This window comes from Oryctolagus cuniculus, chromosome 19, assembly GCF_051225735.1.
Source record: "Oryctolagus cuniculus isolate XC-2025 breed Fujian yellow rabbit chromosome 19, ASM5122573v1, whole genome shotgun sequence".
Lineage (NCBI taxonomy): Eukaryota > Metazoa > Chordata > Mammalia > Lagomorpha > Leporidae > Oryctolagus > Oryctolagus cuniculus.
Window position 1 is genome coordinate 4,615,438 of NC_142885.1, and position 24,973 is coordinate 4,640,410.

The 24,973-nt window shown below is 60.6% G+C and overlaps 1 protein-coding gene across 3 annotated transcripts in view; it reads right to left on the minus strand.

Moving 5' to 3' along the window:
* The window catches only part of CARD11 (caspase recruitment domain family member 11), an 89,662-nt gene that overhangs the window by 32,443 nt on the left and 32,246 nt on the right, over positions 1-24,973 (minus strand). For all 3 annotated transcript variants that reach the window (XM_070064304.2, XM_070064305.2, XM_089320762.1), the window contains exons 2-3: positions 10,441-10,574; positions 529-741 (exon numbers count right to left, since the gene is read on the minus strand). In XM_070064304.2, coding sequence (XP_069920405.1) covers positions 529-741; positions 10,441-10,447 — 220 coding nt within the window. In that variant the 5' untranslated portion in view covers positions 10,448-10,574. The remainder of the gene's footprint in view (positions 1-528; positions 742-10,440; positions 10,575-24,973) is intronic.

The window sequence follows — 24,973 nt, forward strand, 5'->3', positions numbered from 1 at the left end:
GGAGACCCCTCTAGGAGCCTCTCTAAGCGGATCAAATCCATCAGTACAAGGGGAACCGGTTAAGAAAAACAGCTGTCAGACGCTGAGTCTGATCAGCGACAGAGCTGTTTCTTCCCCAGTGCGTTCAGTAACAAGGGCACCTGCTCGCGCACGACTCCAGGGTTTTCCAGGGCGGCGCGAGGGCAAGGCCTGGGGAGAGCCTGCCACAGCAGTCGGTGGCGTGAGGACGCTGCCGTCCCGGCTGTTGACAGTGTCCCAGGTACTGATGGTCACCGCTGCCGCTCCTGCCGACAGGCGGGCGCCTACGCTCACTTTCAGTTTAGGTTTGTAAAGGAAAGATGGAACCCCTTTCGTCACCCCGAGTTCGCAGGTGCTCTGAACTGTGTCCACGGACAGCTTGGTGGGGGCGCTGGCGGTGGGCTATGGTCTAGGGACCCCCGTTTAAAATCCCCGAGCCCCCCGCGAGCCCGCTAACCACGGGGAGGTCCCGAACGGCCGCCCGGGAGCTCGGCCTCCGCACAGGCTCACCTGCCCGGTTGATCTTGGACGGCAGCATGGGAGCGCTGAGCACCTCGTCCTCGTCCTGCTCGTCGATGACCTTGCACTGGCGCAGGTAGGGGGTGAGCTTGGCCGGGTTGATGTAGCGACTCAGCATGTGCCGGTTGCACTCCACGTTCTCCCACAAGGCGTCCTCCTCGTCCTTCAGCGTCTCCATGTAGTCGTCCATCTCGGGCCCGCCTCCTGCGGACACGAACCCCTGCAGGCTTAATAAGGTGAGCCTTGCCCTCCCTCACGGCGGCCCCTGGGCAGCATGGTTCAGTTCAGCGTGACGGGGCGGGCACCGTGCCTAGTGCTGAGGCGCTGGTTACAATACCCGGGTTTTTTGAGTCCCAGCTCTGCCTGCTGACGCCCGCTTCCTGCTAGTGCAGACCCTGGGGGACGGCAGGGGTGGCTCCAGTAATGGGGCCCCTGCCACTCACGTGGGAGACCTGGCTGGAGCTCCTGGCTCAGCCCAGGCTGTTGTGGGCGTCTGGGAAGTGGACTGGGAGATGGGAGCTGGCTCTCTCTGCCCCTCTAATTAAAAAAAGGAAAATAACTTATAAAGGTGTACAGTAGAGTCTATGTAGCATTTTACCATTAAGGAAGAGGATGTGAACACGTATGGATGTGTATATGCTAATTATAGAGAACAGAAAAATACATCATAAAATCTTCAAAGATTACTTATAGGGGAGAGGCGAGACCCTGCTACTGCCTTCCCACCCCATGTTTGCATCTTCCTGAGAATACTCAGGCATCTTTCTCAGAACAACACGTGCTATTGTGCCTTTTCAAATCGAGCGTCAGCAGTGCCATGCTGCCGGTCTCCTGTTCGCACCTCGCTTCCTCCCCTCGGAACGTTTCTGGGACGCGCCTGCGAGGATACCTGTAGCAGGTTCACTCGTGTTAATAAACTGCTGTGAGACCACGCAACTACCCACAGAAAGTGCACAATCATCTTTGTAAACACACCCGTGGGGTTGTGACTATCAGCAGTCCTGCTGTCTACGAATATTTCTGTCCTTCTAGCAGAAACTCCATGCCCAGAGGAGGCCCCTCTTGGGTCCCCCACCATCTCTGTCATTAGCAACCCCCAGTCTACTGTCTCCGCCCATGTATGTGTTGTGGACACACAGACTCATGACATACGTGGTCTCCTGTGACCGGCTTCTTGTACTTGGCATGATGTTTTCCAGAAGTGGCCACATCAGAGCAGGCACCACCGTTTTTATGACAGCCGTAGGAAGACATAACTCACGCGGCCCATTGCACCTTCTCAGCACGCACACAGTGGACTCCAGGGATGCACAGGGCCGTGCAGTCATTGCTACATCGTTCAATTATTTACAAGAAAACAAAATACTCTGCTCGTGGCTCCGGGCTTGCATCTCATCTCGGCCCCTCCAGCCTGAGCTGGACAGTGAACATGAAGGAGACCATGTTCCTGAGTGTCTCTGGATGCCTTCCACCACTCAGCGTAGGTTTTCAGCACGTGTCAGCACGCATGCCCACCTGCCTTTTCACGGCATGGATACACCACGTTCTGTTTACCCATTCATCTGCCAAGGGACACGCGAGTCGCTCCTACTTTGTCAGGTGTGACGCTGTCATGGCTGTCCACGGACACGCGCTTGTGTGGCTGTGCACCGTCCTCTTGAGCACACACACACACAGTGAGATTCCTGGAGCCGCGCGCTGACCCTCCGTTCAGCACTGAGGAGCTGCCACACGTCTGTCCCGGCAGCCGCAGCGTTCGCACGCCCACCAGCGATGCGTGTAATTCTTGCCAGCACGTGCTGAGGGCACAGCTCTCCGCCTGGGCGGGAGGCACGGTCTCTGTGGTTTTGCTCCGTGGTCTCCTAGGGACGAAGGCATCACCCACCTGTTCACATGCACATTGGAAATCTGTGTATGGAGAAACTTGGCTCCTTAGCTCCCTGGCGCATTTTAAAATTGCTTGTCTTTCTTTCTGCGTCCCACGGCCCCTTCAGTGTTTGGGATGCCGAATCCCCCATGCTGCACGTGCCTGCTCTGTCCGTCACCTTCTCAAAGGTGGTGCTGATAACCTGCGTCTTAGGTTCTGATCTGGTCACATCCACGTCTCACTCATGCTTCCAGCATGCTGCAGAACAAGTCCTGTGCCTGGGTGCTGGGCACGGGCTTCCGGACTGCTCAGAGCTGTCGGGCAGTGCTCACCTTCGGGCCTGTGCTCTAGGGGAACACACGTCCAGCTGCATCCTTGTAGCGTGGACGATGGCTGTCCCAGCTCCCCATTCTTCCCCCCACTGGCCGGTCTTGGCCCCCTCGCTGACAGCTGACTGTGAGTGCAAGGTGTGGTCTGGACACTCAGTGCCGTCCGCTGGCTCCGTGCGTCTGTCCTGACGGCAGCGCCGTGTTGTCTTGACCAGATGGACAGCCGGAGTAGGTTTCAAAACTGCAAAGTCGGAGGCCTCCAGGCTCCTTGTTTTTTCTTCACAGGATGGTCTTGGCCATTGGTTGCCTTTCACAGTTTCACGAGTTTTAGGGTCAGTTTGTCCATTTCTGCAGAAAGGGAGCTGGCATATTGATACTGAATCCGTCAAACGTGTAGGTCGCTGTGGGGAGCATGACCATGAACAGGCGATGTCTCTCCATTGACTTAAAGCTGCTTTATGTCAGCAGTGTTTTATAATCCTCAGGGTACAAGTCTTATCCTTTTGTTAAATTTACTCCTAAGCATTTTAATACTTTTAAGAAGTATTCATTTGGATGAGAGGCAGAGACAGATCTATCTACTGGTTCACTCCCCAGATTTACAGATTCAGTCTCGTTACAGATCTGTTCATCTTTTCTGTTTTATTTATTTTTTTTTTTTGAGCCAGTTTTACTAGTTTGTGTCCTAGGAATTCGTGTAATTTGGTTTGTCTAGCTTACTGATAACTGTTGCTTCAGGTTGCTTTCGTAAGCCTTTAAGAAACATCTCTGTGAGGTCAGTTCTAATGTCTTCCCCTTCATTTCCTAATCTGGCAACCCGGGCCTTCCTGTCACTCTAGCTAAACGCGTGTCAAACTTCTGCATAATTCAGAGACGCGACTTAGACTCTATTCCCTTTGTATCCCCAGTCCACTCACTCTGGTCTGGTTCTTAGCGCCTGCCTCTGCTCCTTTGTGTTACGGTGGCTCTTACTTTTGCTACTTTCCTAAGATGGGAGGCTGGGTTACCTTTTGCGCCCTTTTACCTGTTAAAATCCTTGCGGCTGTAGTATTTCCTCTGACCACTGCTTTAGCTGCATCCTGTATTTGGTAGTTTGTGTTCCGTGTGCGTCTGACTGTCTTGAGAGTTCCCAGTTCCCCTTGTGAGTTTTTTCTTTGACTCACTGGTTGCTCAGGAGCGCGTCGTTTGATTTCTGTCCTCCGACGGCTGCTACATCCAGGGCTGAGCCAGGCTGAGGCCGGAGCCCGGAACTCCATCTGCTTCTGCCACGCGGGTGCAGGGCCCAAGCGCTTGGGCCGTCCTCCACTGCTTTCGCAGGCCACAGCAGAGAGCTGACTTGGAAGTGGAGCAGCCGGGAGTCCCACTGGCACTTAGATGGGATGCAGGCATCACGGTGTCAGCTCCACCTGTTGAGTGGCGACGCTGCCTTCCCTTGACCTTTAATGTCTCTGTGTCTCTGACACTCAAGTGTGGCTACTGTGCGTAGGTGATTTCTTTTAAAAACCAACCTGGAATCTCTGGCTTTTGATTGGACCTTTCTCTTGTAAACTGTTGTATATTTTTGCATGATTAATTAATACACAATTTATTCATTCATTCCCCTACTACTGGATGTAGTCGACTTTCCCTGTTTCACTTGGAACATTTCTTACTGTTGTAACAGGAAAAAATGAAAACTGCCTATCAGTGGTTATTATTTTTTTTTAAAATTTTTTGACAGAGTGGGCAGTGAGAGAGAGAGAGACAGAGAGAAAGGTCTTCCTTTTGCCATTGGTTCACCCTCCAATGGCCGCCATGGCTGGCGCGCTGCGGCCAGCGCACCGTGCTGATCCGATGGCAGGAGCCAGGAGCCAGGTGCTTCTCCTGGTCTCCCATGGGGTGCAGGGCCCAAGCACCTGGGCCATCCTCCACTGCACTCCCTGGCCACAGCAGAGGGCTGGCCTGGAAGAGGGGCAACCGGGACAGAATCCGGCAACCCGACCAGGACTAGAACCTGGTGTGCCGGCGCCGCAAGGCGGAGGATTAGCCTAGTGAGCCGCGGCGCCGGCCAACCTAACTGCCTATCACTGGTTATTCCTGGTCCTTTTGAACTGCACTGTGTAACCTATTAAAAGGAAATAGCGACGTGAAAACATTCCCGAGACATACTGTTTTAAAAACAAATTTTCGAATATGTGCAGGAGGCCCCCAGAGGGTTCACAGGGAGCGTGCACTATGAAAACAGCACTCGTGGAGTGCAGCGAGTGCACAGTTCTCTGCAACAGAGACTTGACTTTGAACCCTGTTTTTCCACAACGATTTAAAGTACCTTGTACGATACAAAATTATTTATATAACCCAACCCAAAGCAAGGCTTCCATCATGGAGGGTGAGTGGGAGTGAGATCCGGAGCGAGGGGCGGGTCTCAGGATTCGCGAGCCGGGTTCCCACGCAGGGAGACGCATGAGTTTCGTCTGGTCAGCACCCTGCACTGCTTTACAAAAACCGCGTGCTACAGGGATTACTCGAGCAGCTTGGAAACAGCAGCACAGTTAACACAGATGAAGCCGAGTTCGGGGCAGTAGGTACGCCAACAGGCACAGCCATCTGCCGCCCCATCTGCAGGCTGTGGCCCCTGGCTCGCCAGCCCCACCCTGAGCGCTCCGGCCACAGCCAAGCGTCCTGCTCCAAGGAGGGTCGATCCACAGGCCAGGCAGCAACAGCCAAAACTCCTGCCCCCTGGCGACTGCCTGTGGGGCCCAGGGAGGATGGGCTGGGCCGTGGGAACTGAACCAGCAGGCGGCATGAGGGCAGCCGTGGAGGCTCCAGCCAGCACCCAGAGAGCAGGAACACAGGCCGAGGCGATGGGGGCAGAGAGGGGAAGGGTGCAGGGGCGGCAGTCTACAGGAGGCGACCGGGAGGGACCATGGGAAGCAGAGGGCGGGGTCGCCTCCCCTGTGCACGGCCTTTCCTGACCCCATGAGCCCCGCGTGGTTCTGGTGCTTGCTATGGCCCTTCCATAACCTCCCCCGGAACTGAGCTACTTCGGTGGGCTTTCTGTTCCGTGCACACAAAGGGCCTTGAGTTTGCTGTGATGGGAAACCAGGACTCGGTTCCCACTCAAGCCCATGAACTCCGCACGGGCAACAACCCTGCCTCATGGAGTTCAGTCCTCACCCCTGCCCTGCTCTGTGCTGATCCAGCTGGGGAGCCTGCTGTGTCTCCCACAGACGCACCCACGCAGCGGTCAGTGTGTCCACACGGTCACCCTCACTCTCAGCACAAGGTGCACCTGCCTGCATTACTCTCCCAGTCGACATCCCGAGGATTCGATTTCACGCGTTATTTCCTGAGCATGCAGCAGACACGGCTGTCACGGACCCACACCGCCTCCCGTGAACACCGCAGAGGGTGTTCCAGGGCTTCCCCCACCGCCTCCCGCTAACACCACTGAGGGCGTCCCAGCCCCTCCCCCACCGCCTCCCGCTAACACCGCAGAGGGTGTTCCAGCCCCTCCCCCACCGCCTCCCGCTAACACCACTGAGGGCGTCCCAGCCCCTCCCCCACCGCCTCCCGCTAACACCACTGAGGGTGTCCCAGCCCCTCCCCCACCGCCTCCCGCTAACACCACTGAGGGTGTCCCAGCCCCTCACCCACCGCCTCCCGCTAACACCACTGAGGGCGTCCCAGCCCCTCACCCACCGCCTCCCGCTAACACCACTGAGGGCGTCCCAGCCCCTCACCCACCGCCTCCCGCTAACACCACTGAGGGCGTCCCAGCCCCTCCCCCACCGCCTCCCGCTAACACCACTGAGGGTGTTCCAACCCCTCCCCCACCGCCTCCCGCTAACACCACTGAGGGCGTCCCAGCCCCTCACCCACCGCCTCCCGCTAACACCACTGAGGGTGTCCCAGCCCCTCACCCACCGCCTCCCGCTAACACCACTGAGGGCGTCCCAGCCCCTCCCCCACCGCCTCCCGCTAACACCACTGAGGGCGTCCCAGCCCCTCACCCACTGCCTCCCGCTAACACCACTGAGGGTGTCCCAGCCCCTCACCCACCGCCTCCCGCGAACACCGCAGAGGGCGTCCCAGGGCTTCCCTGGGAACTGGCGGCCGCTCGCTTCGGGGCAGCTGGCATCTCCTGGCTGCAGAGTGGGATCTCACTGGTCTGCGCGGTTTAGGAAGAAGCATGGGTATGTCCCCTAGGGGTGGTTCTGTGGTCTCCCCTGATCTTTGTCGGGGTGTTAGTGTGCGGGGGGTATGGGATGCCTGGGGTCGTTGTGCCTGGCCTGTGCCCCTCCAATGGTGGGGCACAGAGATGGGAGGTCCTGGCACCCCGGGGTTGAATTCTTCAACCCGGACCCCTCCTACCTCCGCACCATCACCTGTAAGATAAACAAGTGCCCTTTGCCCTAAGCCGTGCAACCCTGGGTCTACCATGGTGGGCAGCCCAAAGCCTCCCAACTGGCAGGTGCGTCTCTTATGTGGGGAGTCAGATCAGCGCCTCGTGTGCAGACTGCCCGCCCAGGAGCACATGCCCAGGAGCTGGCTCCGGGCTCCCTGGGGCAGGAAGACGGACAGACGTGGAGGCAGTGAGGAGCATTTCTTTCTATCTTTTTTCTTTGGATTGTTTTTAGTTTATTTATTGGAGAGGTAAAAAGACATAAAGAGAAAGAGAGACAGAGAGAGCTCCCCTCTGCCAGTTCACTCCTCAAATACCTATAATGTCTTGGACTGGGCTGGCTGAAGCCTGGAGCCAGGAACTCCATCCAGGTCTTCCCACATGGGCAGCAGGCACCCAGTTACCTGAGCCATCATCTGCCACCTCCCAGGGTGCACGTTAGCAGGAAGCAGGAGCTGGGAGCCGGAGGTGGGTACAGAACCCGAGGTCTCCATGGGGGACTCAGGCATCCTAACTGCTCAGCCAGCCGTGCACCCCACCAGGAAGCGTTTGTCATGGACGAGGTGCTGGTGGTGGGCACCGCGGAGCTGCAGGGCCAAGAGTTCAGTGCCGCGGGAACGCTTCCCCCAGGGCCGGGGTGGCCTCAACCAGGCAGGGGTGCCTGGGGCAAGACCTGCCCCAAACGGAGTTGAAGGGGACCGTGCAGCCGAGAGGCGAGGGACTCAGACCCTGGGTCTTGAAGACACCTTCCCAGGAATGCTCAGGGCTGAGCCTGCGGCGGGCATAGGGCGTGGGGAACACGGAGCTCCTGCGTGTCCTCACCCGGGCTGGGCGCTGGGCTGGAGAGAGGCTGCGGAGACGTTTCCGACCCAGCGTCTCCCCAGCGGAGGGAGCTGGCTGCCTACGCAGACAATGGCAGCGTGGCCCGAGGAGCAGTGTCCCGTGCGGCCTGTAGGCGGGCCGCGAGCCCCTGCCTTGGGCTGCCCTGTGTCAGCCTGCGTCAGAATCGTCTCCCTCAGTTTTCCCAGAGATTGAGAGGCACACATGATCGACCCAGCTTTGCGGGCAACGACAGCGAGACAGACACCCCGAACAGCGCACTCGAGGTCACGGCCTGAGTCCGACTGGGATCCTGCCCAGACCTCCCCGCGCTAACGCTCCCCTGGGGCTCCTTGGAGAGCAGCAGCATTCTGAGCCGGAGTTTGCAGGGCACAGCGAGAGGGGAAACCGAGCAGCCAGGTGAGGGGCTGCAGTTCACGTGGCAAAGACCCTGGGCTGCAAAGAATGAAGTGGCCAACCTACGCCCACGAAGGGGAAGGAACACACTGCCCACTTCCTCGGGGTAGCTGCCCACGGACATTTGCAAGGGGCCGAGAAATGCGTGAGGATTAGAAAGCAGAGGGCCTGTGACCCAGGCTTCCCGCTTGATCCCTACAGGAAATCTACCTGTGTGCGTCAGGACACCTGGGCAAGACTGTACCATGGCAGCATCGTCTGTGCGCACACCTGGAGACCACACACGTGCCCTGGTGCCGAAGAGGGGACAGCACCTGCCTGTTCCACAGGGGCGAACTTGACAGCAGTGGTAGTGAGGAAAGACAGCCGCGTGCACCCGCGCCGGCACAGGCACGGCTCAGGATCTGGGGCAGCCGCATGCACCCGCGCCGGCACCATCACGCGTGCGGCTCAGGATCTGGGGCAGCCGCGTGCACCCGCGCCGGCACAGGCACAGCTCAGGATCTGGGGCAGCCGCGTGCACCCGCGCCGGCACAGGCACGGCTCAGGATCTGGGGCAGCCGCGTGCACCCGCGCCGGCACAGGCACGGCTCAGGATCTGGGGCAGCCGCGTGCACCCGCGCCGGCACAGGCACGGCTCAGGATCTGGGGCAGCCGCGTGCACCTGCGCCGGCACAGGCACAGCTCAGGATCTGGGGCAGCCGCGTGTACCCACGCCGGCACCATCACGCGTGCGGCTCAGGATCTGGGGCAGCCACGTGCACCTGCGCCGGCACAGGCACAGCTCAGGATCTGGGGCAGCCGTGTGTACCTGTGCCGGCACAGGCACAGCTCAGGATCTGGGGCAGCCATGTGCACCTGCGCCGGCACAGGCACAGCTGAGGATCTGGGGCAGCCGCGTGCACCCGCGCCGGCACAGGCACAGCTGAGGATCTGGGGCAGCCGCGTGCACCCGCGCCTGCACCATCACGCGTGCGGCTCGGGATCTGGGGCAGCCACGTGCACCCGCGCCGGCACAGGCACAGCTGAGGATCTGGGGCAGCCGCGTGCACCCGCGCCGGCACCATCACGCGTGCGGCTCGGGATCTGGGGCAGCCACGTGCACCCGCGCCGGCACAGGCACAGCTCAGGATCTGGGGCAGCCGCGTGCACCCGCGCCGGCACCATCACGCGTGCGGCTCGGGATCTGGAGGCCGAGTGAAGAAGCCAGCCATGGAACACAGACGACACAGACTGTCCACACGCACTTCAGAACCACACGATGCAGAACTCTGGTGCTAATGGAACACAGCCACCAGACGCTGGGACCCAAGGGGACGAGCCAAGCCTGGGGAGGCGCAGCCAGGCAGAGGTGACGTGGGAGGGACGCCCGGGGAACCACGCTACTGCCAGCTGGGGACAGCGAGCCCGTGTTATTGTTCTTTGTCTTGAAGCTCCACTGCGTGTTTAGAAGGCAATGTTTCATGGGTGGAAACTAGGGAGTGCACAGCCAGGCTGAAAAGATCAGAGACGTCCTGGACGTGGTTTGAGCGTCGTCTGCCTCCCAGATGCCTCAGGGCACCTCGGCCGGACTCAGCACAGCGGCCGCGTCCTGCTCCAGGCAGCTCCTTGGAAAGACTCGTGCTGCGGTGGGCTCTCCCACGCTAAGACTGCCCGGCAACGGCGGCCCTGGGCTGGCCGGCCTGTCCCTCCCCTCGGCCAGAGCTGCTGGAAGCCCTCACCCAGCCCTCGGCAGGGTTTGGCTTCCGGGCTGAGTTAAGTCTAAACTCACCAGTCTTCTCTACAAACAATCCAAAAGCAAGCTCAAGGCTGCCGGGCCCAGCTCTGGCGCAAGGGCTGCTTCGCCCACCTTCTCATGGGAAGCAGAGGACAAGCAGACGGCTTCCTGTGACAGCTCCCTCCGCTCCCCTCCCCACTGAAGGCATCCAGCTTGCAACCACGGCCCTGTGCAGGGTGCCTTCAGCTGGCCCCGGAGTCTCTTCACGGCCGAGCTGGGACATGCTGGCTTTTCCTCCGCCAGGCCCCAGGACTCGGACCCTTCCAGCTCAGGTAACCCCGCGCTCTGTTTTTCTGCACACGTCACGTACCTGGCATGCAGCAGGTGTCTGACGGGTAGGGCTGCTATCCTGTTACGAGGTCGAGGTCCGGCCTTCACTCCTGGCTGGGTCTCGCCTTGCCTCGAGCCAGGCTCCCGCAGGGTCTGCACCGGAGATGCTGGGCTCTGAAGAGGGAAAGAGAATCAGACACGGAGCAGGGGCAGAGGTCAGAGAGAAAGGGAGCCGCCCGAGCAAAGGGACGCTTGCTCTGAAAGAAAAAAGAGCAGCATGTCCCGGGTGCCCGTGTCTCCAGGTGACAATGACGGGGCACATGGTGCCAGCAGTCATGGGGGGAGAAGGGCTGGAGGCCATGGTCAAGGTGGGAGACCTTCCGGGCCAGACAACCTGACACGGCCACGGTTAAAGTCAGCTCGGTGCTCCAGGAGCTGCGGCTGTAGGTTTTTTTTTTTTTTTTTTTCTTTTTAGGGAAGTGCCACTTCTTGTGCAGGCCAGGGAGCGGGCAGGTGAGGAAGGGCCTCCCTGCTCCCTGACAGCTGCTCCAAGGAGTGGGGGGGACACTGGGTCACTGTTTCATCAGGAACCTGGTCGGTGTGGGCTCTGAGGGTTCATCACAGGTGACGTCAGATCTCCCAGAGGTGACAGAAGCCGCGCCCGCAGGGCGGGGGCCAGGGCCACTGTTTGCTGGCAGAGGCCCGCTGGCCGGGCTCCATGGCCTCCTGCCTCGCGGCTGGGTGAGCAGCCAGTCCAGCGCCACGTGCCAGGGAAGGCGGCAGGCGCGCCACCCCGAGCACGCACGAAGGGAATGGCACTTCCAGCACTCGCGTTTAGAAGGAGAAGTGCTGCTTCGTCATCAGAACAGGACAGGGAGAGCAGGTTCGCGGCGCCACCCTTGCTGCCCCACCTTCCTGCCGCGCCGGCACAGCTCAGGCCGCAGGCACAGGCAGGCAGTACACGAGGCTGAACTCCCCACTTCTGCACACGGTCTGACCACAGCCTTTGAGGCCTTGGTCTGAAGGTCAGGGAAAACTGCAAGGATGCTGGCTGGGTAAGTCCATCTCTCGGTCACTTGAGAGATCAGCTTGGTCACTCACAAGTGTAACACCCAGTAGGCCCGACATCATCTCTGCTGCTTGCATTCACTGTTAAAGACGTCTGACAAACCAGGGAACTCTTCCCTGATGTGGTGCCATCAGCACCCCCATCACCATCACCACTGTCACTATCATTGCCAACATTATCACCACCCCTATCACCATCACCACCGAAACCATCATCACAAAACATCTCCATCCTCATCAACATTATCACCATTACCACCAACACCATCATCATCACCAACGTCCCTAACACCATCCCCATCCCCATCCATACCAAAATCACAAACATCCGCAAGATTACCGCCACCACCACCACCATCAACGTCATCACTACCACCATCATGATCACCAGCACCATAAATACCAAAACACCATCACCACCCCATCGCCATCCCCATCAACACCAAAATCATGACAACATCTCCATCCCTGTCAACATTATCACCACCATCACCATCACCATCAACATCTTACAGCCAAGTAAACAAAAACGTGAAGTTCTAGGTCACATAATTTACACCAAAGGTCGTCTGATTCCCTCTCGATCACCACTGGACAGCCTCTACAAAAGCAGCTTTGGTTGAGGGCTGTAACCAGAAAGTGTGCACGGAGCTCCTCGCAAGGTCGCCGCACCACGCAGGCGCAGACCGAGAGGAAAGCAAGGCTTGCTAAGTGGCAGCTACTGGGTCAAAGTTCAGAGCAATACCTACTGCTTCCCCCAGAGACCCCAGGGGTCTCAGCTGCTGAGTGGGCGCTAAGTTCCCTACCACTGAAGGCAAGCAGGCCCAGTCGGTGCCCCCCTCCCCCCAGGGAAGCCCGGTGGCCGACAGGAAGAACGCCAGCTTCCGTCACCTTGTACTGAAGGGCACCTGGAAGAGCCCACCCTCCAGCCCAGCCTCCTGCCGATGCGGCCCCTGGGGCAGCGGTGATGGCGCCAGGGCCCAGGCCCCTGCCGCCTACACGGGAGACAAACCTGGACTCCTGGTCACTTGCTGCAGTCCCGGCTGCTGCAGGCATTTGGGGAGAGAACCAGTGGATGGAAGCTCTCTCTGCCTTTCAAAAACTAAAGAATAAAACTAAATGAAAAACACAGGGCCAGGGATCACTTGATGTTTTAGCAAGGCCTCCATGGGAAGGGTAGAGATGAGAAGAGACAAGAGGACAAGGGGGCGTCCTGCAGACAAGGCCAGAGTCAGAGAACACACAAAGACCAAGCCTAACAAGGCAACCCGATAAACCTGACCCTGCTGGAGGTGAGCTGAGATCCTGCAGCCATCCAACAGCTGCACGCTAAGCACAGGGAGCAACCAAAGAAGAGATCTGGGAGATTAAGGACACAGCAGCAGAAACTGGAAGCCTACGGAAGGCAGGGAAGACAGAAGTTGACTTCCCAGAAGTTCAAGAGGACGACCATAAGTAGCCGGGAAGGGCTTGAGGTCAATCTAGAAGGTCCAGCACCTACGACACAGGAATCCTAGAGAGCACAGACTGTGTCTCCTCCCTTCTTTTCACGTTTTATTTATTTGAAAGGCAGAGTGAGAGAGAGAAGGGAGGGTGAGCGAGAGAGGAGAAATCCTCCATCTGTTGGTTCACTTCCTGAACACCCCTCATAGTCAGGGCAGCGGCAGGCTGCAGCCAGGAGCCAGGAACTCTATCCTGGTCTCTCACAGCGGGGCAGGGGCCCAAGTACCTGGGCCACCTTCTGCTGCCTCCCGGGGTGCATTAGCAGGAGCTGGGTCGGAAAGGAACGCTCTGGGGCTGGACTGTCACTCCGCTATGGGCTGTGAGCGTCCCCGGCTGCAACTTAACACAGCGCACCACGACGTCTACCCCGTGTCTCCGTTCCTGTATATATGTCTGGGATAAATGTAAATGAAGGGATGGAGTTAGCAGAGAAATAAGGACACGGATCTTCCAGTGTCAGCGGGAGAGAATCTTCTCAGAGCACGACGTTCTGACATTTCAGACCACTAGGAAATGACGGAAGACCCTAGAAGCTTCCAGAAGGAACACCTCAGACCACAAGCAGAGAACCGGAAGCAAGGGTGGGACCTCTTACCAGCAGTACTGGAGGCGGGGGACCGTGAGGCCATGTCTTCCCTTTTTTGATGGAAGAGACTTTAAACTCAATTTTAGCCTAACCAAGTGTGTGGAAACAGAATGGAACTCTTAGGAGAGGCAAGGACTCTAAGTATCGACCTCCTCCTTGAGGGCACGCTCCAGCAAGATGAGGGAGCAAAGCCACACAGCGGAAGGTGGAGAGGCCAGGATGAGGGCCAAGCAGCATGGGGCGGCTGCCCCAGGTTCTGGCAGGCTCAGGAGCTCCCACCACAGGGAGGCTGCCGGGAAACACCGAATGCCTACGTGGCAGAGTTGATCATCGCCAGGATGATACTGTGAGGCCTGGACCAGGCCCAGCCCTGGTTGTGGCCATCTGGGGAGTGAACCAGTGGACGAAGACCTCTCTCTGTCTCTCCCTCCTTCTGTCTTTCCAATACATACATTCGTAATCTTAACACCCAACAGAGCTCCCGCACTCTGGTGCGCAGTCACATTGCCCCACACCTTCCCTACCCTGTGGGGCTTCGGGGAGGGGCTGAACAAAGACAAAATCAAACCAGGAACATCTTTGCCTACAGAGACAACAGCGACAGCTTGCCCTCTGTCCTGACGGTTTATTTTCATCTACTTGAAAGGCTGAGAGACAGAACAATCTCCCTTCGCTGATTTACTCTCTCAAGGCCCCCAAGAGTCAGGGCTGGGTCAGGAGCTCCATCTGGGACTCCTGCGGGGGCGGCTGAGGTCCAAGTGCTGCGGCCGACACCTGCCGCTTCCCAGGATGGGGAGTGGAGGAGCCGGGACGCCAACCCAGGCACCATGAGACGGGTGCAGGCGTCCCACACCGTGGCATCGCCTGCCTGCCCACCCTCCCCACCGCTTCTAAGCAGAAAGGGTGCAGCCCCGAGCAGGAGAACCCTGGGTGTGAGCTCTGCGTCTGCCACCTGCTGCTGCTGCTGCTGCTGCTGAGTGACCCTCGACACATCGCTTAACCTCTCTGGGCCTCCTTCTGTCATCTGCAAAACCAGACAAGCAATGCCAGCACCTTCAGATTGCTGTGTCTCACGAGGGGTCCACAAATCGATACCACCACCCTCAAGAAAGCAGCAGCGAAACGGAGACAGAGTCACACAGTGCCGCCTGGCGGCTCAGGGTAGGCGCCTGCACGCCCGGCACAGCGGCGAGCCAAGCTCAGGATTTCTCCTCAGCCCTTGTGCCGGGGACGTCACTCGGCCCAGCGATGCCTGGCACGAGTGGGAGACGGACATCTACTAGGGAGAGATTTCGATTGCATGAACTCCGGCCTTGTTTTCCATGCGACTTCGTCCCTTCAGTGAGGAGACCTCGCTCTGCAGGCGTCTGCTGAGTTCTCGCCAAGGCAGCAGCTTGGGGGGGCCCCAGCGCCCTATGTGTGGTCCCAGCCGGCAACCTGGAATCAGTGCCTGTCCATCCTGCGCTCTCCGTCGGTCACCGGCTGGAAGCCGAGGGGGACGTCCATAGACTCTGACCAGCGGGGACAGAGCTGTCTTTCTGGGGGAAAGGAGGATGGGCTCTCCACTTGCTGGTGTCCCCAGATGGCTGCTGCCTGCAGTGTGCACGAATCCTTAGGGGGTCGTGACACAGGTGCATCCCGTGTGTAGCCCCGTTTGTGGAGTTCAAATTCTCTGAAAGCTGACAACCTGGGAGCAGCCAGCATTTGCCAGATCACGTGAAACCCGCCAGTCCCTGGTGACGTCCTCACGGGCGGCGCGGAGGAGAGCTGCCTGCAGAGCCAGGGTGTGTGGCCTTCCTGGGGAGGGTGCCTGACCTGCGGGGTCCTCGGGCTCAGAGGCCAAGGCTGCGATGTGCAGCAATGCATCCCAGCAGGTGTGCAGGGTGAGGGGTCGCGTCTAGGAGGGTGGCAGGCAGGAGAGCTGAGAACCGCTGGGGCCCGCGAGGGCCATCTGCAGCCTAATCCAGGGCTGCTCTTGGTCAAGGCTTGGCTCTCCGGGAGCAAAACAGAGCCAGGACGCTCTTTACACAGGTCCAGTGTATCGCTCAGCAGGTAAAGCTGCCGTCCGGGCACTGATTCATGGTCCAGATGTTCCTCCTCTGACCCAGCTCCCTGCTGACAGCCTGGGAAAAGCGGCACAAGATGGCCCAAGCGTTTGGGCCCCTGCCACTCACGTGGAAGACCTGGGTGAAGCTCCTGGCTCCTGGCCTCAGCCTGGCCCCGTGCTGGCTGTTGTGACCATGTGGGAACCAGTGGATGGAAGACCTCTCTCCCTACGTCTCTCTGTAACTCTGACTTCCGAATAAATAGATAATCCTTTAAAAGTACTTAAAAATATAAAATACAGGCACTGGCATAATCCGGAGAAGGAAAATCCTCAAACGACGAAGCACGCAGAGGACACACAAGGCCACACGTGGCTCCCCCACGATGTGCGGGAAGGAAACTGACAGCCGCAGGCTTCAGACCTGCAGCGGGTCCTAGGGCTGACCCGCGCTGGAGGTCCAGGCCCTCCCGGCGGGCAGCAATGGAGGGAGTGACCGCTGGGGACCTCTGTGAGGATGCAAGCGGGCTGGAGCCTGACGGAGCGGGCTGTCCAACACTGCGTACGCACTGAAAGACACAGGGTTGTGAGCTCACAGACAGCAGTTCCTACGTTACGCGCATTTCCCTTCAACAAATAAAATAAATAAAAACCGCTACGATCCCTTGAGCGCAGGTGAGCAGGGGTCAGGCCCTGAACCAGCAGTAACTCCAACCCTCAAACACCCAGCCAGGGTGGTGTCCTCGTCACTGGCCAAGGCCCAGGAGAGGGACGGGGTCGCGGGACTTGGGTGCAGGTGGCAGGCTTGCGGCTGTGCGTGGGGGTCTCCAGGGGCTTTTCACACCTGAGGGCCGAGAGAGAGAGAGAGAGAGAGAGAGAGAGAGCACTCTGCGTGACAATGGCAGGCAAGGCCTCTGCGGGCGCAGGGTCTGTGGGCGTAGAAGGCAGAGGAGCTGGGGTGAGAGCCGGAGCAGAGGGCGGGGACGTGCGGCTGACGACAGAGAAAAGGGAACAGGAACCCGGGTTTTATTTAGTGCCCCAGGTGCAGAGCTGAGAGGGAGAGAGACACGGGGGAAGGCAGCACGGAGGGAGGAGAGGAGGTGGGGGGAGGGGGAGGGAGGGGCCTGCCTGGAGGGATGGCTCACAGCCCCCTCCCGGGAGTTCCAAGACCGCAGGTGCCTTGCACATGAACTTGAGTAATTTCCTGCAGGCCAGCTCACCTGTCTCAAAGCCATTGGTGATCTTGAAACTCAAGACATTTCGACTCACACTTTCCATATTCGTGTGCAGGACAAGAGGGGTCGGGAGCCCGCGGCCGGCAAACACCCCCACTGGCACCATTTTCTTCAATGAGTCTGCCAACGCCGGGAGCCAGCAGGGGTTTCGTTTCCACTCCCCCGGCTGAGGCAGGGGCCCTGTCTCTCCGAGGCTTTACCTGTCCTCTGCCTCGGCTGTAATGCAACACATGCCCAGTGTTGGCGGGACAGGAGCTCAGCACGCTGGGGCTCCTGGCCACGGGGGTGTGATGACAAACCAGGCACGGGTGCCAAGCCACGACTGTGCCGGAATCTGAGCCAGCACTACTGAGCCGAGGCTGCTGGGCGTGGAGTGGCAGAGTGTAGCCGGACTCTGCTGGGCTCGCCCTGGTCCCTGAAAACGTCTCGGACCGTGTGTGCATGACAGTGGTCCACACTGTGGGCTTCCGCTCCTCTGAGGCCTGGCTGACCCCACAAATGTGGGTCATCTCTCCCAAGCCTCCAGGCCCCGGGTCTGCTCCAACTCCTTCAGAAACCATCTCGCCACCTTCACGAGACCGGGGTGGGGTGGGGTGGGCGACCTTGCCCCCAGGGGTCCGCGCTGTGCTGTGTGCTCCTGGACCCCCAGCGCCTGCGGGGGCTCTCCAGGTCTCCATCTTGCTTGCGGGCAGGGGTGGGAAGGGGAGGACTCTTGGACAGCACTTATCTCTTGGCATTTGCGACTTCCAGCACCCAGGACAGCAACGGTGGAAGATGCTGGGGTGGGGGAGGGGCAGTGGGGGTTCTTCCCAGGTGTAGAGGGGGCCATGTGGCGGGGCTGCAGCTCCCCGTAAAGCCGGGCCCTGCTTCTGCAAACAGACACTGCACACGGCGCTCCTCGCCCAGCCAGCCTGCATCATCACAGAGCTTCCATGGGACCTGCTCTGCGCTCTGCCACCACCCCTGGTCCAGGACAACCCGGGCGCCTGGTCCCTGGAGGGTCCTCTCCATGTGTGCGTGCGTGCGTGCGTGTGTGTGTCCATGTCTGGGCTTGTGATATGTGTGTGCACGTGCCATGTGCTGTATGTGTACACTGTACACATGTCTGCGTGCTGCACCTGTGTGATGTACTGCATGGGTGCACACACAGGTGCATGTGTGTGCACATGTGTGGTATACATGTGCACACACAAGAGTGGTCTGTGTGCATGTTAAGTGTCTGGTGTGTTTGTGTGTGCTGATGCGTGTGCAAACCTCCTGTGGCCTAGCAGGAGCTGTGGCCCTGTCCCACTGTGCAGTCGTGGGTCCGGTTAAGGAAGTTGGACAATAAGGGCAAGCGAGAAGCCACTGTGACCCCGGGCTTGGAGGAGGGCAGGGGACCCGCGGGCCCGGCTGGAAAGCTGACTTGCGTGTGTGTGCCCAGTGGCCACACCGGGGTCTGGCCTGAGTCTGTTCATCCCCTCTCCTCCGCAGTGGCCTGGGAGGCCCCGGGAACCCTGATGCGGTGGGCTGCAGTCGCCACCCCCGGAAGCCCCGGCGGGCTCGCCCTCGCAGGCACCTCTATCTTTAGCCGAGCATGGGGGCTGCACACTTCCCTTTTTCTTTCTTTTCTGAGCAAAGTCTGTACTGACTTCCCACCCCAGGGAGGGGGCGGCTGCGGAACAGAGTGGGGGCTGCGGAGAGGCTGCGTCTGCCCCAGGGGGTCTGGAACAAGGCAGGTGTCCCCAGCATTCCGTGCACCGCCCCCCCCCCCCACCCCGCCCCGGGGACTGCAGCCCTCGCTCTGCCTCTGCGCTCCCCTGGAGGAGGCTGGGCCGGCGGGAAGACAGGGCCTGGAACACTGCAGGGAAGATCCTTCCAGAAGTCCCCAGAGGGCCTCCTCCCTTCCTCTCCTCCACTCTCGGACGAATGTCAGTGCCTTGGACGCCCTATCTCAGCCGCCACCTCCAGCCCAGACTTGGCCCGTGGACCCCCTCTGCCCACCTGCCTCGGGTCTGTCCCTCCCCACGGCCCCTTCCATAGCAGGTGGCCCCTGGACGCTGTGGGGAGACACCTGGGGGCGGATGGGATTACCCCGTGTGCAAAGTGCAGCAAGAGGAGCTATAGCGGCTCCTGTGTGTCTGGGCCCAGCCTCTCCCCCCGGCCCCTCAGTCCCACACGACAGGCAGCCGTCTCTAGTGTTAAGCCCGTATCGACCCCAAGGTTACTTCCTTTTCCCAAAAAACAGAGAAGTGCCCAGAGGGCCACACGGATCCCAGGACACGGCTCAACATGCCCAGAGGCCCAGGTGCCCAAGGCCCGACCCCCCAGGAGGGTCCTCCGGAGGCTGGGGTCCCTCCCGTCCTGTCACCCACACTCAGAGCCCACAGTGCCCTGGATCTTGCCCGTGTTCGCCTCTCTGAGCCTCGGAACCAGCCGGCAGCACAGGAGGCGCCGCCACGGGCCTGGCTCCCCTGTTCTGCGTTTCGGGGTGCAGCCGCTGGTGGGCTGTGAGGTCACTAGCTTGCTCCCTTTGTCACGGAGCCACACCCCATGCCGTGGGTTCTGCCTGGGGGTGGACACTTGGGTGCTTTCTCATTTGGGACGTTTTGGCACAGGACTTCCCGTGGATGCAGGCGGTCATTTCCCCTGGGCAGGTGCCCTGGCGGAGGGCCGAGGGTCACACAGTGCAGCCCACGCCCCCCGAGGGTCACACAGTGCAGCCCACGCCCCCCGAGGGTCACACAGTGCTGCCCACGCCCCCCGAGGGTCACACAGTGCTGCCCACGGCCCCCCGAGGGTCACACAGTGCTGCCCACGGCCCCCCGCGGGTCACACAGTGCTGCCCACGGCCCCCCGCGGGTCACACAGTGCTGCCCACGGCCCCCCGAGGGTCACACAGTGCTGCCCACGGCCCCCCGAGGGTCACACAGTGCTGCCCACGGCCCCCCGAGGGTCACACAGTGCTGCCCACGGCCCCCCGAGGGTCACACAGTGCAGCCCACGGCCCCCGAGGGTCACACAGTGCAGCCCACGGCCCCCCGAGGGTCACACAGTGCTGCCCACGGCCCCCCGAGGGTCACACAGTGCAGCCCACGGCCCCCCGAGGGTCACACAGTGCTGCCCACGGCCCCCCGAGGGTCACACAGTGCAGCCCACGGCCCCCCGAGGGTCACACAGTGCAGCCCACGGCCCCCGAGGGTCACACAGTGCTGCCCACGGCCCCCCGAGGGTCACACAGTGCTGCCCACGGCCCCCCGCGGGTCACACAGTGCTGCCCACGGCCCCCCGAGGGTCACACAGTGCAGCCCACGGCCCCCGAGGGTCACACAGTGCTGCCCACGGCCCCCCGAGGGTCGCACAGTGCTGCCCACGGCCCCCCGCGGGTCACACAGTGCAGCCCACGGCCCCCCGCGGGTCACACAGTGCAGCCCACGGCCCCCCGCGGGTCACACAGTGCTGCCCACGGCCCCCCGAGGGTCACACAGTGCTGCCCACGGCCCCCCGAGGGTCGCACAGTGCTGCCCACGGCCCCCCGAGGGTCGCACAGTGCTGCCCACGGCCCCCCGAGGGTCGCACAGTGCTGCCCACGGCCCCCCGAGGGTCGCACAATGGCTGCCCACGGCCCCCCGAGGGTCGCACAGTGCTGCCCACGGCCCCCCGAGGGTCGCACAGTGCTGCCCACGGCCCCCCGAGGGTCGCACAGTGCTGCCCACGGCCCCCCGAGGGTCGCACAGTGGCTGCCCACGGCCCCCCAAGGGTCGCACAGTGGCTGTTCACATGGCAAGCCTCAGCTCCCTGTCTCCCGCCAACACTCGGCCGCAGGCTGGGATGCTGAGGCTGTCCCTTGACTTTGCACACCCTGCCCTCCCCCTCAGCTTGCACAGGGCCTCCCACCCCCCGGGGCCCCTCTCTTCTTCTGCTACACCCTTCCCACCTCAAGTCCTGTCTGGGGGCTGAACAGAGTCCTCCCCAAGCTCACGCTACCGGCAGCCTCAGAATGTGAGCTTAGCAGGAAAGATGGCCTCAGCACAGGTAACCGAGTTGGGACGCGGTCTCCCGGGACACTGGGGTGGTCCTGAACCCAGCGGCAGGTCTCATTATGGGCTGTGGAGATGACGGACACCAAGACGACAAGGCGATGATGGGGGAGGAGCCCGCAGTGAAGGTGCCCTGAGCCGCGGAACGCAGCTACGCGGGCCCAGAAGTCTGCGAGGAGAGGGAGGCGCCTCCTTCGCAGCTGTGGGGGTGGGAGGAGCGTGGCCCTGCAGGCACCTGGCCTCAGGGTTCCCGTTCCCACAACTGTGCGAGGACGAACCTCTCTCATCTACAGACAGAGACCAAGCCCAAAGGGTGGAACGGGGGCTGCAGGCTTTTCTGCACCCAAGAATGAGGAGGTTCCCACAGGGCCAGGCCAGGGGTCCACAAGGGGCTGTCCCAGCGGCTGCCCAGCACAGACCCAGGAGAGGAGGGCGCTGGGAGCCCCTGGGAGGAGGAGAAGCAACTGTCCCACACAAAAGCATACGCCAGAGAGGGTGGCGTCCGAGCGCGCGGCGGACGACGGCTTTGCTGCAGTACGGCCACAAGAGGAATCGCGAAGTAGCTCGCTTTGCCACGCCACAGCCTCACGTGGCCGGAGTCCCTGGCCACGGAGCCGACCCCACTTGGCCCAGGGGCTCAGGGCACGAGTGCCCGCCCTAGCGCTTGGTGAGAGGAACCCCCTGTCCCATGCTGCTCCCAGGGTGTACATGGACCCATCCCCCGGAGCCCCCAAGCTGCGCAGGACCAGGCTGCCCCAGGACTTGGGATTCAAGCTGGCCCGCGAGGCCTGTTTTATTTATCATAATTGTGAGCCGTGCAGGCCCCTAACTGCTGACTCAGCTGCCCGAGCCCCAACCCGTAAAACCCTATTTCAGGAAGGTCCAGTGGTTTTATTTTCTGATCATAAATATGAAATTTAATTAGCAGCTTGCTGCTAATGAAGTCCGGCCTGGAGACTGCAGAGCAGGCCACATAGCACGTGCGACTGTTAACCCTTCCCGGCCCAGACTGGCCAGGAGCTGGGGAATGCGGGCGCGTAGCCTCAGGCCTGGAAGGAGGCGTAGCGTGGCTTGGGCATCCCCCCCCTCCCCCCCGCCATAGGGTCCAGCAATGTGTCCTTCTGTGTCAGCGACAGGGCAGGGCAACGTGTCCTGGGCAAGCACAGAAAGTGACCCCCAATCGAGGGGACATGACCACCCCGGCTGCCCAGGCCCGGTTAGGACAACCCCACAAGTCTCTCCTCCACCCCAAGTGGGGGATGCGTGTCTGTGGTGGGAGGGCGAGGGCAGTGAGCCCGGCACTGCTGTGTCTCAGAGGCCAGGAGGCTGGGAGGCAGGCGGGGAGGGCACAGCTGCCCCGGATCCTCCTGCGGGACGTCCCCGAGACCCCTGGGGTCCCTCGCCCACATGCAGGATGCAGGGGAACTCAGCAGCTGCCGCTCTTCCAGCTGCACCTGCCTCAGGTCCTCAGACCGCCACAGGGTGGTCACCGCGCCTGTGGCCCACGGTGAGTGTTGTTCAGAGCTGGCTGAACGCGCTTGGGAAGCCCACACCCGCAACACGGCAGGCGACTGGCAGACGGGTGCTCTCATGGCTATCGCCCAGGTCCTCGCTCGACACCCACAGGCTAGAACCCACCAGAAGGCGGGGGGTATGCCACGGTGGCCCACTCCCCCTCCTGTGTGTGCCCGCGGGGTCTCGACGTGCCCGCCCGGCGCCAGGATGTCCTCGTCTCGCCGTGTGCAGCTCTGCCCATGGAGCAGGTGCAGCAGGAGGGAGAAACACGCCCCCTCCCCAGGGCGTCTGCCGGGAATCACACCTAGTAAGAAAGGGGCGTGCTTCAGGCAGCAGGGTTCCGAGGGATTTCGTTCCTGCTTCCGCTCCACTGAGACACACTGAGCTCTGCACGCCCTCGGGTTCCAGCCCCGGAACGTCTGAGATGCGCTCACACTGCGGCCAGGCACTGCGGCACAGCGGGGTAAGTCGCATCCTGCCATCCCACATGGGCGCCGGTTCAAGTCCTGGCTGCTCCACTTCTGATCCAACTCTCTGCTCATGTACCTGGGAGAGCAGAAGACGGCCCAAGTGCTTGGGCCCCTGCACCCACGTGGGAGAGCTGGATGGAGTCCCTGGCTCCTGTTTTTTGTAGGAGCTCCAGCTCCTACAGCCATTTGGGGAGTCAACCAACAGATGGAAGATCTCCCCCTCCCTCCTTCTCTGTAACTCTGTTAAATAAATAAATAAGTCTTTAAAAGAAGAAGAGCTCACGCTTGGCTCTGGGTGGCCCTGCAGGCAGTTCTCCCGGGGCCACCTCGGCGGTTCTGGGACACTGGAGATGAACTCCGTCAGGTGCCGTCGTCCACCCCAGCAGGTGCGTCTGGAGTAAACGCTCTGTGTGAGCTGAGCCTGGAATAATGCATCCGCCTTCTCTCGCCTGCTGGGTTGAGGGTGGCTGGCTCCCACGTGAGGAGCTGCCCGGGGCGAGCCCACACTCAGACCTGAATTCCTCAACAGGCAGTGGTCAGCTGCCGCCTCGGCATCCCCACCGCGGCGCCTCACCACAGCCCCTCTGCGTGGGCGCCTGCGCTGGAGCACCTCCCCAGGCGATTCACAAGCCCACAGGGGCAGGTGCGGCTTGCGCACAAGGGCGGGGCAGGTGTGGCTCGCGCACAGGGGCGGGGCAGGTGTGGCTCGCGCACTGGGGCAGGTGCGGCTCGCACACAGGGATGGGGGCGGCTGGCCACCTGTCCTCCCTCGGCTGCATCTTTCAGGACTCCGGTTTGAAGCAGGCGCTTGCCCCTCTCCTGGCTCCTGTCCCTGCCTGGTCTCTGGGGGGTTTCTGACTTCCTGTCTTGGCTCCATGCACTCAACAGTCTTCTGGGGAACCGTGCCCCGAGTTGGACCATGTCTTCCCTCTGTATTCTCGGCCTTGCTGGCAGCTGTCACAGCGCTTCAGTGCGCCTGAGCCTCGCTCCTGACCGACCGCGCCACCTGCAAACACCTGCCCACTGCTGACCTCTCGCCGCCCACCCCCTAAGGGGTTAAGGAAGCACATGGCCTGCTGGTAGCTGCCCTGTCTGTCAGTGACGTGCTAAGCAAGGACCAAGCTAGGCAAATGACACACGTGTCCTGCAACCAGACTGCTGGGCACCCTCGACGTCTCATCAGGGGACAGGTGCCTGGGGAGTCCGACCTAAGCCACCCCACAGCCCGTCTCGCATCACTCCCTGTGACCTGGTCTGGTGCATGCACGTCACTTGTGAGGGGTGTGCAACCTAACACTCCGCAGTACAGTGAGCGCGTTACATGACTATGACGTGGGACAAGACCTCTGGAACGACGGCCCGCGCACACTGGACGCTGGTGGCTCAGGACGGACTGAGCGCGCTAAGCACGGGTGGGGGGTGGCACCAGCACCTTGCTCGTTGACAGGATTCTCTGTAGTCATCAGGGGGTGAGGTGAAGGGAGCCCAACGGAGCAGAGATGAGGACCACAGTTCAGACAGAGCTCCCGGCTCCTGGCCTGGAGTGGCCCAGCCTGGGCTGCTGGGAGCATCTGGTGAGTGAACCACCCATTGGACGGTGGGTCTCTCTCTCTCTCTCTGCCTTTCAAAGAAAAATTTAAAAATGCAACCAAAATGCGATTCTTTGAAAACAATCAACAAAAGCAATACACTTCTAAGTATACTACAAAAAAGGAGAAAAAAATACTAAGGAGTGAGAAGAGTGAACACTACCAAGCTATTAGACACTTAGAGTATATTACGAGATTCTAGAAAAAACATTTTGCTCACAAATCCTACAACACAGATTTAAAGATGGCATTAAAAAGATTCAAATTCCCAAACTTGACAGAAGAACAATGTGAATTAGTCCTGTAAGCTTTTTTTTTCTTGACAGGCAGAGTGGACAGTGAGAGAGAGAGAGAGAGAGAGAGAGAAAGGTGTTCCTTTGCCGTTGGTTCACCCCTCAGTGGCCGCTGTGGCCGGCGCACCGCGCTGATCTGATGGCAGGAGCCAGGTGCTTCTCCTGGTGTCCCATGGGGTGCAGGGCCCAAGCACCTGGGCCATCCTCCACTGCACTCCCTGGCCACAGCAGAGAGCTGGCCTGGAAGAGGG